General features: G+C 47.2%; 1 protein-coding gene across 3 annotated transcripts in view; it reads right to left on the reverse strand.

Annotated features, from left to right (window-relative positions):
• Positions 1-13,991, reverse strand: part of PLCB1 (phospholipase C beta 1) — a 284,895-nt gene that overhangs the window by 15,351 nt on the left and 255,553 nt on the right. For 2 of the 3 annotated variants that reach the window (XM_054290432.1, XM_054290431.1), the window contains exon 32: positions 5,768-5,832. The exons of the other annotated variant lie outside the window; for it this stretch is intronic. In XM_054290432.1, coding sequence (XP_054146407.1) covers positions 5,794-5,832 — 39 coding nt within the window. In that variant the 3' untranslated portion in view covers positions 5,768-5,793. The remainder of the gene's footprint in view (positions 1-5,767; positions 5,833-13,991) is intronic. 3 annotated transcript variants of the gene reach the window in all.

Genomic DNA, 13,991 nt, shown 5'->3' on the forward strand with positions numbered 1-13,991 from the left:
CCTGCACAGTTCCCATTCCCCTGCACAGCTCCCATTGCTTGCCCTGCACAGCTCCCATTGCCCTGCACAGTCCCCATTGCCCTGCACAGTTCCCATTGCCCTGCACAGCTCCCATTGCCCTGCACAGTTCCCATTGCTTGCCCAGCCCATCTTCCCATTGCTTTCCCTGCCCCTTTTCCCGTTGCTTTCCCAGCCCATCTTCCCATTGCTCTCCCTGCACATTTCCCAGCCATTTCCCCATGGCTTTCCCAGCCCATTTTCCCAGTGCCTGCCATGGCTGCTCCCAGGCAAAGGAGCTCCCAGGACTGAGGCAGAGGAAAGGCAGCAGCACTCAGAGCAGGAGGAGAGCTGCTCCAGGACATTCTGCACAGGGCAATGACAAACCCAATGGATGAGGCATTTAGAGGGTGAAGTCACTCCTTCAGAAGGCACGGGGAGGCTGTTTGCGGAGGAATACCTGGTCCATAACCAGGAGAAGACATCAATTTTCATTTCTCCTGCTGTTATGGCTTGAGGCTCTACAAGAAGCCTCCAACCCACGCTTTTAAGTCTGGCTGTCTCTGCAGAGCAGATCTAAGGACAGCTGAGCTCCCCTTGCCTGCTCGTCCTTGGCTCCCCAGAGAGACTGAAGCTACCCTTTGGCACTTGTGCCATTCCCTCTGGGCTGGCTCCTGCTGGGCCCTGTCACAGGCACGGCAGGCACTGCACAGCAGCGCTGACCAGCACGGGGCTTTGGAAAACACCTGCCAAGGAATGGCTGCACTGTCTGCCCAAATCCCCTGTGCCTGCACTGCAGAGGGGCCAGAGAGCTGCTCCAGAGATCCAGGGAACGGCATCTTCCTGCCACAGGAATTAGAATAAAAGCAGGGAGAGAAACCTCTTTAAATCAGAGCAGCCACTGCGGCTCACTCCTGTCAGCCTCTGCCTGCCCCACCTGCAGCTCCCTGGCTCCTGCACCCCATGGTTATTGCACTTTCAAATAAGGAAAGGCAGAGCATCCTCCTGCTACACTTAATGAGCTACAGGGAGGGAACAAGGGTGAGTGCTGAGTCAATCCCCTTGTGACAGGTCTGTGTGCTGGTGGATGCACAGACACACACATGAAAAAGGGAAGGCATCTGAATATTTTAAATACATCAACATAATTACTCCACTGTCATAAGCATGGGTTTTGTTGGGGAAAAAAAAATCATGTTACTGAAATATTCATAGAAAAGATGCAGTTTGTTCAGGGAGGACAGGTACAAAGAGACCTTTGGTGAGATATTTATCAAGGATCTGTATTGTTTTTGTGATCTCCAGCACAGGGTGGAGAGGGACCTGCTCAGGGTCTCTGGGCAATGGCAGAATTGAACACAAAAGCAACTCTGTGGGCACTCTCACAGATGTCTGGTGGTGAAGCTTTACTTACTTGCCCAGAAAACTTCTCCAAAATGATTTCAGGAGAGCACAGCATATTTCAACTTTGAGCAGGCAACATCCATACTGGCAGTATGTCCTCTCTGCTGGTGACTGGGTGGGACAACAGACACCTCTTGCCAGGAGGGACGTGGGGCTGTGAGCAGGCTCACTGCTTTTCCACATTGAACCAATCCCTGCAGCAGCCAACAGAGAGGACCCTGCCCATGTAAACCCTCAAACGTGGTTTGTGTCCCTGAACTGAATCTGCTTAAGAGTTGCAACCATTACATGGCAGCTGATCTTACAAGAAATTAACTCCAGTCTTAGAAAAAGAGATCACTTCAAAAGTAAAAAAGCTAAGCAATAATTTAAAAATTGGAATTCATTTTCAGCCAATTAGTATTTCCAAGTGGGAGCTGCAGTAGTGCCTGTCTGAATACAAATGGGAAAGAAGGGTACTCCAGGCCAAGAGGAGGAGGGAACACCGCCATGGCACTGGGGAGAAGTCACTGCAGAACTGATTCCCTCATGGCATGGAGAGCACCAGCCCCTGCTTGGGATTGCAATGATCCCCTGACAGACAGACAGACAGACAGACAGACAGTGAGGGATCACTGCCAGCAGCTCCTGCAGCTCCCAGGCTGCATTGGTGTCAAGTGGATTACTGAAAGGACAGGGAAGCATTGAATTGCTGCAACTCAATCCCATCAGGAACACCAATTTCTGAAACTTGACGTCTGCTCTGGAAACTGAACCTGCAAAATTTTCAGCAGAAAGGAGCATTTTGAGAGCAGAAATACTACAGTGAGATCTCTCAGACCTATATGGCACCCTGCAGAACAAACCTGATCCCAACAGGCACCTCTGCCCTCACTAATGGGAATTATCTCAAGGAGGAGCACAGAGGAGTGACTGCAAGCTGCTTCTAGCAATGCTAACCTTCACTATCAGCAGGCTGTGAAGTAATGTGCCCTGTAAGCTCCACACCATATGTTTTACTCAGGCATGAACACCTCCTTATGAAAATAAAGCTGTAGGAGGAGAGGCAGCACAGGGCAGTGCCATCCCATCCCCACAGGCCATGCAGCAGCTGAACCCGGAGGCTGAAGTTGTGCAGAATTCTGCATGCGTGCAGCAGCTACCAAAGGACAGAATTCCAGCTTTAGGAAAAAGCACAGCTTGATCCTAGACAGCACCTACATATGGCTGAAGCCTCACTGAAAAACTCCCTCATGCACTTAAGTGTCCATTTGAAACACAGCTTAGAGATTGAGAAAAGTGCAGCAGTACTTTCTAGGTTCTGCTTTTTAGACTTCCTAAAAGCCATTCCTATCCAGCAAAAAGAAAAATCTCAGTGCAAAAGAATAGAATAAAAAAAAGGCTGCAGGATCAGACCAGACTCATAAGTCTACGTTCTTTTCTTTTTGTTTCAAAATTTTATCTACTGCTGACAAAAAATGGTGAACTGGGAGTTCCTCCTGTAGCTGGCTAACATTTAGTCACTAGAGGATTCAAACAGCTCCTGAATGAAGCTGTAATTTAGGGAATTTCTCTAGATTTCTGCATAGCTATTAGCGTGCCTTAGAAGGATGCTGTGCCTCCCCTGCACAGAAATATTCTCTGAGGTGACCAGTTGTGTAAAGCCCAAAGCCAGTGCTTTACTCCACCAGAGCAGGAGCTGAGATATTCCTCTCTGGCCTGCAGGAAGTATTTACTCCCTTCTTCTGCCCTGCCTTCCCTCCCTTACCCTGGTGCTACACAGCATCCCAAATGCCCAGTCCTGTGTGTGTAACAGTGAGAGCTTAGAACAGAAAGGGGTGGATAAAAATGTTTCTTCCCATCATTCTCCCATTTTCTTTGGTGTACTGGTGCTCCCCAAGTGCTCAGTGCCAATCCCCTTTGTTTCCAGGTGTCCTGCCCACGTGGGGTGCCCTGAGTGACACTCCACCCTGCACAGCTTCTCCTGGTCCTGAACACAGCACTCTGAAGTGCTGAGAGCAGCACGAAGGAAGGAAGGAGTAACTCCAGTGGTGTAAGGAGGAGTTACTTTCACTAGAGGAGGTTTTTTCCTGGGGTCTGATTTCCTTTTAGCTGTGCAGGAGCCACTGGATTTGCCTGGGTTCCCACCCTCCTCCCAAGATATCCTCACTTGACCCAGTCAGGTGAGATGAGGCTGGCCTCTTATTATTTAAAATGTAAGTGATGCATGACAAAAGCAGAGTTAAAACAAGTTCTTGTGTTTTTTCCAAACGTTCAGGGAGCTGTTTCAAGGCAGCTCATCTCCATTCCCCTCCTCCTGCTTTTCAGGAAAGGAAGACAGCACATCCCTCAGGAGCAGAAATCAATATTCTCCTGTCACTTGAACACAAACAACAAAGAAATCCCAGTCCCCTAGCGAGCAATTGCCAGTTTAATCTTGCCATCTTCAGTAAGTCACTCCTTGGAATACTGTGGAGGTGCCAACATATTCATTATGGGCTCTGCTTTCTTTTGTCACAACCACTGTGCTCAGGAAATCCACATTTAGTTCCCTTGCCTGTGTCCAAGAGGAAAACAGCACTCCTGAAATCAGGGCCCCACCTCACAGTTTGAATGTCTAACCCCGCCACAACAGAACTAAACAATACTTGCAATTGTGTTATCTTTAACAAGCATTGGAGAAAAATGCTCACTTCTTATGCAACAGTAAAAACCTTTAAATAAACCGTAACAATGTGAATTAACACATGAGGAATATGGTGGAGTCTGGGTGAGCAGAGCAGGATACTCACGGAAAGAAAAGCCTGACAAACCGAATTTAGTCACTTCACAAACCAAACTTAGCACTTGCCTTTCTGCAAAGCCCAGGACTCTGTGTTGTGCAGGGCACAGATCCAATGTTGTTGTTGTTGTTGTCTTACTGTGAAGCTTTCCTGCCTCCTTTGTGGATTCCCAAGGGCAGCCCCTCACCACAGCACTGCCAGCTGAGCCCACCCTTCTCACACTCACTGGATGTACCTGGGGCCATTAGGGGCAGGCTGTTTCTGATCCCTGGTAATCAGTGCAGCTGAACTCCTCAGGGCTGAGACTGCCTTTAGCACTATCGCTTATTCTTCTGCCATCCATGCTCCCACAATCAAACACCCAGAGCTGGTTCCCCCCTCCTTGCCAGCGCCTGTCCATAAACAAGGATTTGGTCAGTATTTAAAACCCCAAACAACTCCCCCAGCCACGCTGAGAGAACAAACACAGCCCTCACTGAGAGCCATGGCAGTTCCCTCCAAACAAGCAAAGCATATCAAAGCAACCCAGGAGAAAGCAGTTGGAGCGAAACAGTAAATAAAAATACAAAGCAAGCAGGACTCCCTGATTTAGTGACAAAGCTGTGGCTGACTGCTATCCCCCTAGAAGTGAAAGGCCCAGCCCTCCTGGCATGGCTGTGTTTGCAGGAACTTTGCTTACACATAATCATGTCTCCTGATGAACACACCTGAAATAATGCTTCATTCCATCCCCATCCTGTCATCATTAGCCCTTCCATAAAGCAATGAAGAAAACCCCCTTACTTTCATCTACTTTCATCTTTCTTCCAGGCTTTGCCTACTTTTCCTCAATTGTCTTCTGTTCTCTTGATTCTGCCTGAAAAATTCACCCTCTTACGTTTTAGCCTTCCCCTTTAGGCTTCACTAATCCTGTTTTACTGATCCCCATTCATCAGTTCTTTCTCTTTGTCCCCCAGTTCTTCCTCCTGCTGTGATGCCCTGGTTAATCCCATCTTTATCCCATACTCTGGTGTCCCAGATGACAAATCCCTAATTTATCTACTTGGTAAGCTTCATCTTCAGAGGCAGCCAGAATTCCTACTTCAACACCTTTCCCCACCTCCCACTTCTACATCCAAATGCTCTCAATTCCTACCCCACATGAATAATCAATCAACCAACCAATCAATCAATGTCCTTTACCTCTTCAGAGAGCGATTGCACAGTGCTTGGTGCTGTGATCTGACAGTACTGCAGCTACTGTGAGCAGAGAACAGAGCACATTGCCATGACCCCAGGGCTGTGGAGGAAAGCTGGGATGCTCATGCTGTTACACACAGCCCCTGCTGGCTGCACTGAGGGGCAGAAGCAGCAATCCATCAAACAGGCAGGGGAGATGATGGGGTGGGGATGACCCGAGAAGGCACAAATCGGTCTCAAAGGGATGTCATGGTCAGGGGCAGCTCGTGTTATGCAGCTAGCAGGTAAAAATCAGGGCTGGGATTGCTCAAAGGCTTCAGAAAAACCACCAGGCAGTTAATTGTGGATGGTCCTGACTCGGTTTTGACATGTAAAATGAAAACAACATCAGCATTACTGGATAAAAAGGGGAATTTTTCACTCACTTTCACTATAGTCTCATATTCCATTTCTACTTCTGTTTTTCCTCTACTTCTTGTTCTTCTATGCTCTTTAAAACAAAACCAAGGATCATTTCAATTTGAGGTGATTAACAGTTACTCTAAGCTGAAATGACATAATTCTGTGCATTACAGTAAAGCAACATCTCTTTAATCTATGCACTTAATGAAAAACAAAAGATTACTTCATGCTCTGTGTGCCGGCTCATTAATATTTGACTAGGTACACATTAGTCAGAGAAACAGTCTATTTATCACAACCTGTCACTCCATGCTACAAGAGCAGTATTCCAGTGTTCCAGCTGTGCTTGAGGGAGAGATCCAGCTTTAGTTGAAGTTGCAGCTTATGCAGGATGCAAGAAGGGTCACTGCTTTCTGGGAGAGGGAAGGAAGTGTGTCTGGAGGGAAAGATGAGCATCAGCCATGCCCCTGGAGTGTGTGCTGGAAGAGACACCCTGCCCTTGGACTGGGATCATGCTGATGCCGTGGGCTCAGGGCAGTTGGCATGGAAAGGCCCCAGCACAGCCCCAGGTGCTCACAGGAGTGTGCTGCTCCAGCCCTCGGCCCTGGAGTCACTCTGGCAGGAGATGTGGGACACACACACTGCTCATGGAGCTGTTCCCACTGCTCCCACCTGCATCCCAAGCTGCTTCATCCACTGCACCCACCTTCATCCCAAACTGCTTTTCATCTCTGGAACCTTGGCTTTGGCAGCTCAAGGAGCAGCAGGATTGTCCCAAAGGCCCTGGAGTGCTCTGGGAGTGTCAGACTGTCCCAAAGGCCCTGGAGTGCCCCAGGAGTGTCACATTGTCCCAAAGGCCCTGGAGTGCCCCAGGAGTGTCACATTGTCCCAAAGGCCCTGGAGTGCTCTAGGATTGTCAGACTGTCCCAAAGGCCCTGGTGAGCTTTGGGATTGTCAGACTGTCCCAAAGGCCCTGGAGTGCTCTGGGAGTGTCAGACTGTCCCAAAGGCCCTGGAGTGCTCTGGGAGTGTCACACTGTCCCAAAGGCCCTGGAGTGCTCTGGGAGTGTCAGACTGTCCCAAAGGCCCTGGTGAGCTTTGGGATTGTCAGACTGTCCCAAAGGCCCTGGAGTGCCCCAGGAGTGTCACACTGTCCCAAAGGCCCTGGAGTGCTCTGGGAGTGTCACATTGTCCCAAAGGCCCTGGTGAGCTGACTCACTGCATCCCACACCACTCTGAGCACCCTGAACTCAAACTCACTCTCTTGGAGAGATCTAAGGTGTGGAGCAGACAAGTCCTGAAGGTAATCCAGCAGCAACCAAAAAGACACAAGTTTGTTCCTTAGTTCTTGCAGTTATCATGAAATTATAGCCAGGGAGTGAAAAAAATGGGAGACTTTTTGGTTGTTGCTGAGTGCAGTCCTCAAACAGCCCTGCCCTGCCATTGGCAAGTGGCTGCAGCTTGCTCTCTTCTCTGTTGAGCTAAATTATTGTGGTAGCTGTCTTGTCTCTCTCTAAAACCAGTGTTACTTCAGCAATAAGTGATTTACTGCTCCACAGGGTAACAATTGCAGGAGTCTATCACTGAACTTGGTTCTGCTTGCAGAAGTTAAATCACAGCTCTGTCATGACAGGGCTGGTGCCACCAAGGTCTTGACTTCCCACATCATTATACTTTATACTTTATCCTGTATTCTGGACAGCTTTGTGTCTGCACTGTTCCAGCAGCCAGAGCTGTAGTGGCACCCCTGTCACACACAGGGGACACACAGGTGACAGCCAGCCATGGAACAACTGCATGTGAGCTCACTGAGGTCACCTGTGCTTGGGCTTAGGTGTCAGGTTTGTTATGAATGAAACTGAAGATGGAAACCTTTAAAAAGAAATACAAACAGACAATAACACAAAATAAAGCTTCTCATTTAAAATGTAAAGATGAAATAGCTTAGAAACCGAGGTAGTACTCTTAGCATTTGTTACAAAACATTTCCTCTTAAAGCATTTTCTTAAACTGAATACAATTATTGAGTCACTTCCTTGGTAATGGGTAAAGAAGCAGAACAATATGTCTGAGCACTGTGTGCTCATGTTACTTCCATGCAGATTGATAAATCCCTTCTAATTGAGTCACAATGCAGGCAGAAAATACCATTAGCTAACAACTGGCTGGATTTGACTGAAATGTGTGCAAGGGAACCTCTGCCACCTTCTCATGTTGATGTGCAGCAATGAAATGATGCAGAAATGAATGTTGTTTATGTTCTCCTTGCAGCCTCTGTCACTGTGGCAGCAGTGGGCTGTGAAGCTGCGGCATGAGCACTGACACAAAGGGTGTTAGGGACACATGTGGGGCAGAGGATGCTCAGGAAATGGTGCCACTGGCTGTGGCAGCTTGCACCATCTTGACATGCAAAACGAACCTAAAATAGTAGCTGAGGAAGCAGAAGGTGACAGTTTGTAGCAGCAAAGAAGGTGAAATGTAAAGTGAAATAAGAAAGCTACTTAATTTTGCACAGTTCCTTATCCCTCCTCCTGATGCACTTCATTTTCCTGCCCCTTTGATCCATGTACCTCACTGGTTCTGTGCTCCCACTGACAGACAAATCAGATAAAGCAACTCACAGAAAATTGGCAATTTGTACTAAATTACGTGTAACTTTGCAGCACAAAAACATTTTGTTGCTGGGGATGTTGGCCTAGTTACTTCAGTGAGGTTTGTAACTACTGAAAGCAGGTTAAGATTGGATTAAAAATTCCCTTAAAACCAGTCTTGGAAAACACTACTAAGCATCCTCTTGCTAAATTTCTTAGTTTGTGCAACATGAACACTTTTCCTTTCTTTTGGCGTCGTTTTTAGCCAGCCTCCCTGTTAAAGAGCACATTGTGCTTTGGGCAAAGGTCTGTGCACTCTGTGTGTTGTGCTCACACACCAGGATTTGGATGTGCAAAGGAGGCACACATCTGCCAATATCCAGCTTTACCTACCTGCAGGATGAACATCAGAAATAAGTAAACATTTCAACAAAAAGCAACATTCAAACTTGGTAACAAACCCCCCTTACTTAACCAAAGTGAGGAATTTCCCCTTGATTATGTAACAAAACACAGTCCATGGGAAGTGACAGAGATATCTGGGTAGCATGAGCTCCACAGGCAGAGGAAAGCAAGGGTTACCAGGTATAACTGCTCAGCTGTGAGCAGGGTATGCACCCCTCAAACCTCTGTTTGTTATGGAGCTTTTAGCAATATCATCTGTGCCCTTGCACCCTGGGATGCTCCTGATCCAAGAGAAGGAGGTGCAGCAGACAGACAGACATCAGATATTTACCACAGCTGCTCTGGGAGCTCCAGGCATGGCCTTGCAGTGTAAGAAGGAGAAAGTCAGAGAGAAACACAGGGATTAAAACAAACACTGAATGTTTCAAGCTCTTCTCTATTCTGATGGTCGAGACTGCACTTGCAAAACTGCCTGGTTTTGAAAATGCCTGAGCAACTTTTGATTGTAGTGTGAGCTGAACCTTTGTGCTTGTACAGACATTGCATCAAGCAGCTCCTGGTGAAATCCCTGACACAGAGGTAAGAAAACACAGAAATACACACACTTTCCCAAATCATAAAGCAGCCATTTATCTGTTGCTTTTGTTAGTGCTGAGACAACATTTTAGGGAAGACACACACAGAAACCAGATGCAGAAGAACACCAATGACAAAGGGAAGGGATAAAACATTATCTGCTATTCACAGTCACTGCCTATCTAATACTGGTTTCCCAAAAGCTTTCTGGAGACACCAGGAAGTCCAGAAATCAATCCAGCAAGTGTTTAAACTTTTAAAATACTGAAGATGAATATAGTCTGGTTTATCTGATGGTCCTGGATGTGTCCTCACCTGTGCAAAGGGCCACCCAAAAAGCTGCACCTTACATTTCTGGTTTCTAAGCTGCCATGAAAAGTTGGGTTGTGCTCTCAGTTATTGTGCCATTCCTGTAAAGAACTACTGCCATAATTAGCCAGGATTTCTCTTCTTGCTGGCACACAGAGTCTTGTCGGTGCCCACATAAATTGTGCTGATCTAACACCCCCAGCCAGCTCTTGTTAACATGGCTGTTCTTCACAATTATCCATCAATGACCCTTAAAGCCACACTGAAGAAATGTGTCTGAGGAGAAGGGAAAGGAGAGGGTGCTTGTCCCAAGAGCTGCCTCACAGCCCAGGGCTGAGCTCCCTCAGGAATCCCCAAGCTCTCAGCTGCTCACACACTCACACCTGCTGCCTCTGGCAGGCACCTGCGGGCTCTTCCCTGACCACGGTGGCTTTATTGTGCAGGCTGTGAAACCCAGTTACACTCAGTTGTATTCTCATCTTCCCTGGGCCACAGCAGATCCTTCACACCCCTGTCACAGACACAGCACGGATCTGGGTTTGCTTATCAATTGATCCAAGACTGACTGTGGAGCAGGCAGAGGAGGAAATGCAGGAGGGAGAGCTTGGTCCTGGCTTTGATCTCACCCAGTGAAACAAGCAAACAAAGAAATCAGATGAATTCTAGCGCATGTCAGTGGGAATGCATGCTTTAACAGCAGCATGTGTGGAACCCCCCCTGAGCAATTCCACCCTTCAGTTACACACACAGCCTCCAGCTGCAGCAGGAACAGTCTTCAGATGCTCTCCTGTTCCTCATCCTGGGCAAAGAACACTCCCCTCCTGCTTTATATTGACTGTTTCAGATATAACCCTTAAAAAATCCACTGCAATTATACAGCAGCTCCATAAATGCCAGCAGATTAAGCCAGAATATGCATCTTTCAGCTCAAAACAAAACTCCCAAACCTCAATACAGGGTCCAAGCAGAGCATCACTGAAATTCTGTCTGTACAAAACATTTTATTTATCATCCTTACCATCTGTGGCATAACATTCACTAACTGTAAGCTAGACAGAGATCAAGAGAATGGACTTCATTTCTCAGAAATGTATTTCCATTAATACATTGAGTGTTAGACAGAAAAAGTCCAGTCTGGCACTCTGACCACCTGCAAAACTGCATGAAATACCAGTTACTGGTTCACATTTTAATACAATTAGAAGTTGAAAGCAACAGCATGGTCTTGTCTTACAGACAAGCATGATAGCTTAGGCAATTTCAGGGCCTCCTCTGTATTAAACAGAGCAGATTGCAGAGTTTTCTCTGCAGCAAAAGGAGCTTTATTTCCTAAGAACATTCAAAATCCAAATCCTTTCCCTAATGAAGTGTCAGATGAAAGGATCTTCTTCACAAACACATCAAGAAAATGCCATCTCCCAGAATTTCATTAAGCATTAAATGGCTGTGAATTAACCAGCAAAAAATGTTGATTTTTTTTGACAAATTGTTATTCATTCCATTTACTAGCTAAGACAGAATACATATGACAATTAGTTCTTCAAATGACTGCATGGGGGAAATCCCTTCTGTCCTGATGCTCTGCATTTTATGATAAGCTCATTTGTTTGTGTCTAAGAGCAGATTCTCAGCTTCATTCCTTTCTGAAACCAAAGTTAGCCTCACACGGATAATGGAGCTGCTGCTAATAAAGCCAAGATGTCTGAACATCAATTTGCTGAATGGAAAATCCTGCTTATTTGGAGCTAATTCAGTATAGCAGTACCTGCTTAAGATCAATTGGCAGCAGACTATTTCCTATTTATTGCTACTTAAAATCACGGATTTCCTGTTCCAAACAGCATAAAGCCTGAGAAATTAGCTGCAGCCCAGAGTGCTATTGACTCAGCTGGGGCAGGAGATGTAGATTTGCCACCCCATAGCAGGGTCTGTAAGAGCAGTGGCTCTCAGGCATGACAAGGCAGCAGAGGGAGGCCAGGTGTGGAGGCAAGCTCTGAGATTTGTCTCTCAAGGCTGTGGGGTGCACAATGGCTCAGCTGTGCCTTCCTGCCCAGCCTGGGGCACCCAGCACACAGCCTGCAACCCTCCCTGGGCACACTGAACCCGAGCCCTTCTGCCTCAGCTGCAGCCTTTCCTGCCCTGGGGAGAATAATGCTGCAGCTGTGTGCCAAGGGATATCTGCAGTGCCATCTGGGCTAAAGCTCCCCTCCCACCCTGCTCCTGCCAGCTCCACACAGAAATGTTCCCAGCCGATGGTGCTGGGCACAATTCCTCTTCTGGAACACGGGCCAGCCAGGAAAGCACACAGCCTTGGGAACAGCACGACAAATGGGAATACTGGAGTGGTCCTGAGCTGAGGATGATCCCACCCAGTGCTTTCAGTGCACTGCCCAGAACATTCAGTCCCTGGGATTTGAGACTGCCTGAACTGCTGAGTTCCCAGGAGAGCAGCACCTGCTGGGCACCACTGTGATGGCACCACACCTCAGAGGGCACAGACAAGGGCTGTGCCATCCTGTGATGGCACCACACCTCAGAGGGCACAGGGAAGGGCTGTGCCATCCTGTGATGGCACCACACCTCAGAGGGCACAGACAAGGGCTGTGCCATCCTGTGATGGCACCACACCTCAGAGGGCACAGACAAGGGCTGTGCCATCCTGTGATGGCACCACACTTGAGAGGGCACAGACAAGGGCTGTGCCATCCTGTGATGGCACCACACCTCAGAGGGCACAGACAAGGGCTGTGCCATCCTGTGATGGCACCACACTTGAGAGGGCACAGACAAGGGCTGTGCCATCCTGTGATGGCACCACACCTCAGAGGGCACAGACAAGGGCTGTGCCATCCTGTGATGGCACCACACCTCAGAGGGCACAGACAAGGGCTGTGCCATCCCTGTCTCCCTAATCCACATGAACTGACACAGGATGCACTTAGAGCAGGAAAATGCCTATTAATAAATCAACCCTTCTTGTTTTACCCCTCCAAAAATCTCTGCCTCATTCCCACATCAAAAGCCTAAAACCTGCTCAGGCTCATCTTGTGTGATTTAATCAACCTCAGCAGCCTGGACTGCATTTCCACCATGGCAGAAGTGACCCACAAAGGTAAAACTCTCCAGGAAGGAGCCCTGCATCTCTCCTGAGCTTTGGCCAGCCAGGTGCCAACAAATGCTTCTTCACTGGCACCAAATCCTCAGTGAGACAGGGATACACCTCCTTTACAGTTCCATCTCACACCCCCAGGTAAGTCAATGCTGAGCACTGCACATGAGGACAGTTTAGAACTCCAACCATTCATTTTTGTTACTGTTATCCTTTGTTTTTCAAGTTTTTGAAGGATGCCAAAGGTCATTCTGGAGGATCTGGTCAGGAGATAACATTCAAAAGCAATTATTAGAGTCTGACTTTGTTACTAGCATTTTCTTGGACACCCCAAACATACTTATTCAAACAGCTTCCCCAGTCAGTCTTCTATTCATAGGTAGATTTTTTAAACAGTGCTTGGTCATAGTAATAGCATGGCAAAAAATAGAATAGGTGTATAATTAATGAAATAACTGTGTTGAAAGTATATTCAGTACTTTAAGTAAGAGAGAAGTACTTCAAGTTGTCTTCCATGTTGCTCAAATACTTCCAGAATTCTTTTGGTTGGAAACTATGTTTAAAAAGCAACTGGGCAGGGACTGTCTGTTTGTGAGAGGCCCCTGCAGAACCAGCCAAGGGTTTCAGGGTCTCTGTTCCTGCACTAAGCTCAATAACACTTATTCTATCTGCATTTCTTATTAAAAGAATGCAATCAAATTATTAATGACAAATATAAATATTAATGTGTTGATATTTAGATGATAAAATGTAGTTTTGTTGTTCAGAGAAATAAGCTGCCCCTTTTTTCTGCTGGCTTGAAACAGCCCTTTGTTTATCTTCATCTTGTTTTCCAACATAACTTATTTATTTACAGCATGTCAAGGGAGAAACCTAATTTCTAAGGACATTTTCCAATTAACTTTCCTAATTAAAAGTAAAAGTTAGAGTGAATTGGTTTGTAAATGGCATGACGTAAAGCCCCCAGAATGGACAGATTCTGGGAAGTGACTGAGAATGCCCCTACCCAGGCAGGATGAGGAATGCTGCCCCTGTTCCCTGTGCAGGTGTCCCAGGCCTTGTCTGCATTCTGAACTGCCTGCTTTGGATCAATGCCATCTGCCCCCAAAGGCTGTGCACTGCCAGGGAATGCTGCTGCCCTTGGCTCCTGTTAGTGCTCACAGGGAGTTTGCACCCAGCCTTGGCTTTGGGAGTTCTGAGCCTGCTCTGGACGTGAATCTGTACCAAGAGTCCCCACCACGATCCAGCTCCATGGATT

Source organism: Melozone crissalis, unplaced genomic scaffold, assembly GCF_028551555.1.
Source record: "Melozone crissalis strain CALT ecotype California unplaced genomic scaffold, PUWL_Pcris_2 ptg000081l_1, whole genome shotgun sequence".
NCBI classification, from domain to species: domain Eukaryota; kingdom Metazoa; phylum Chordata; class Aves; order Passeriformes; family Passerellidae; genus Melozone; species Melozone crissalis.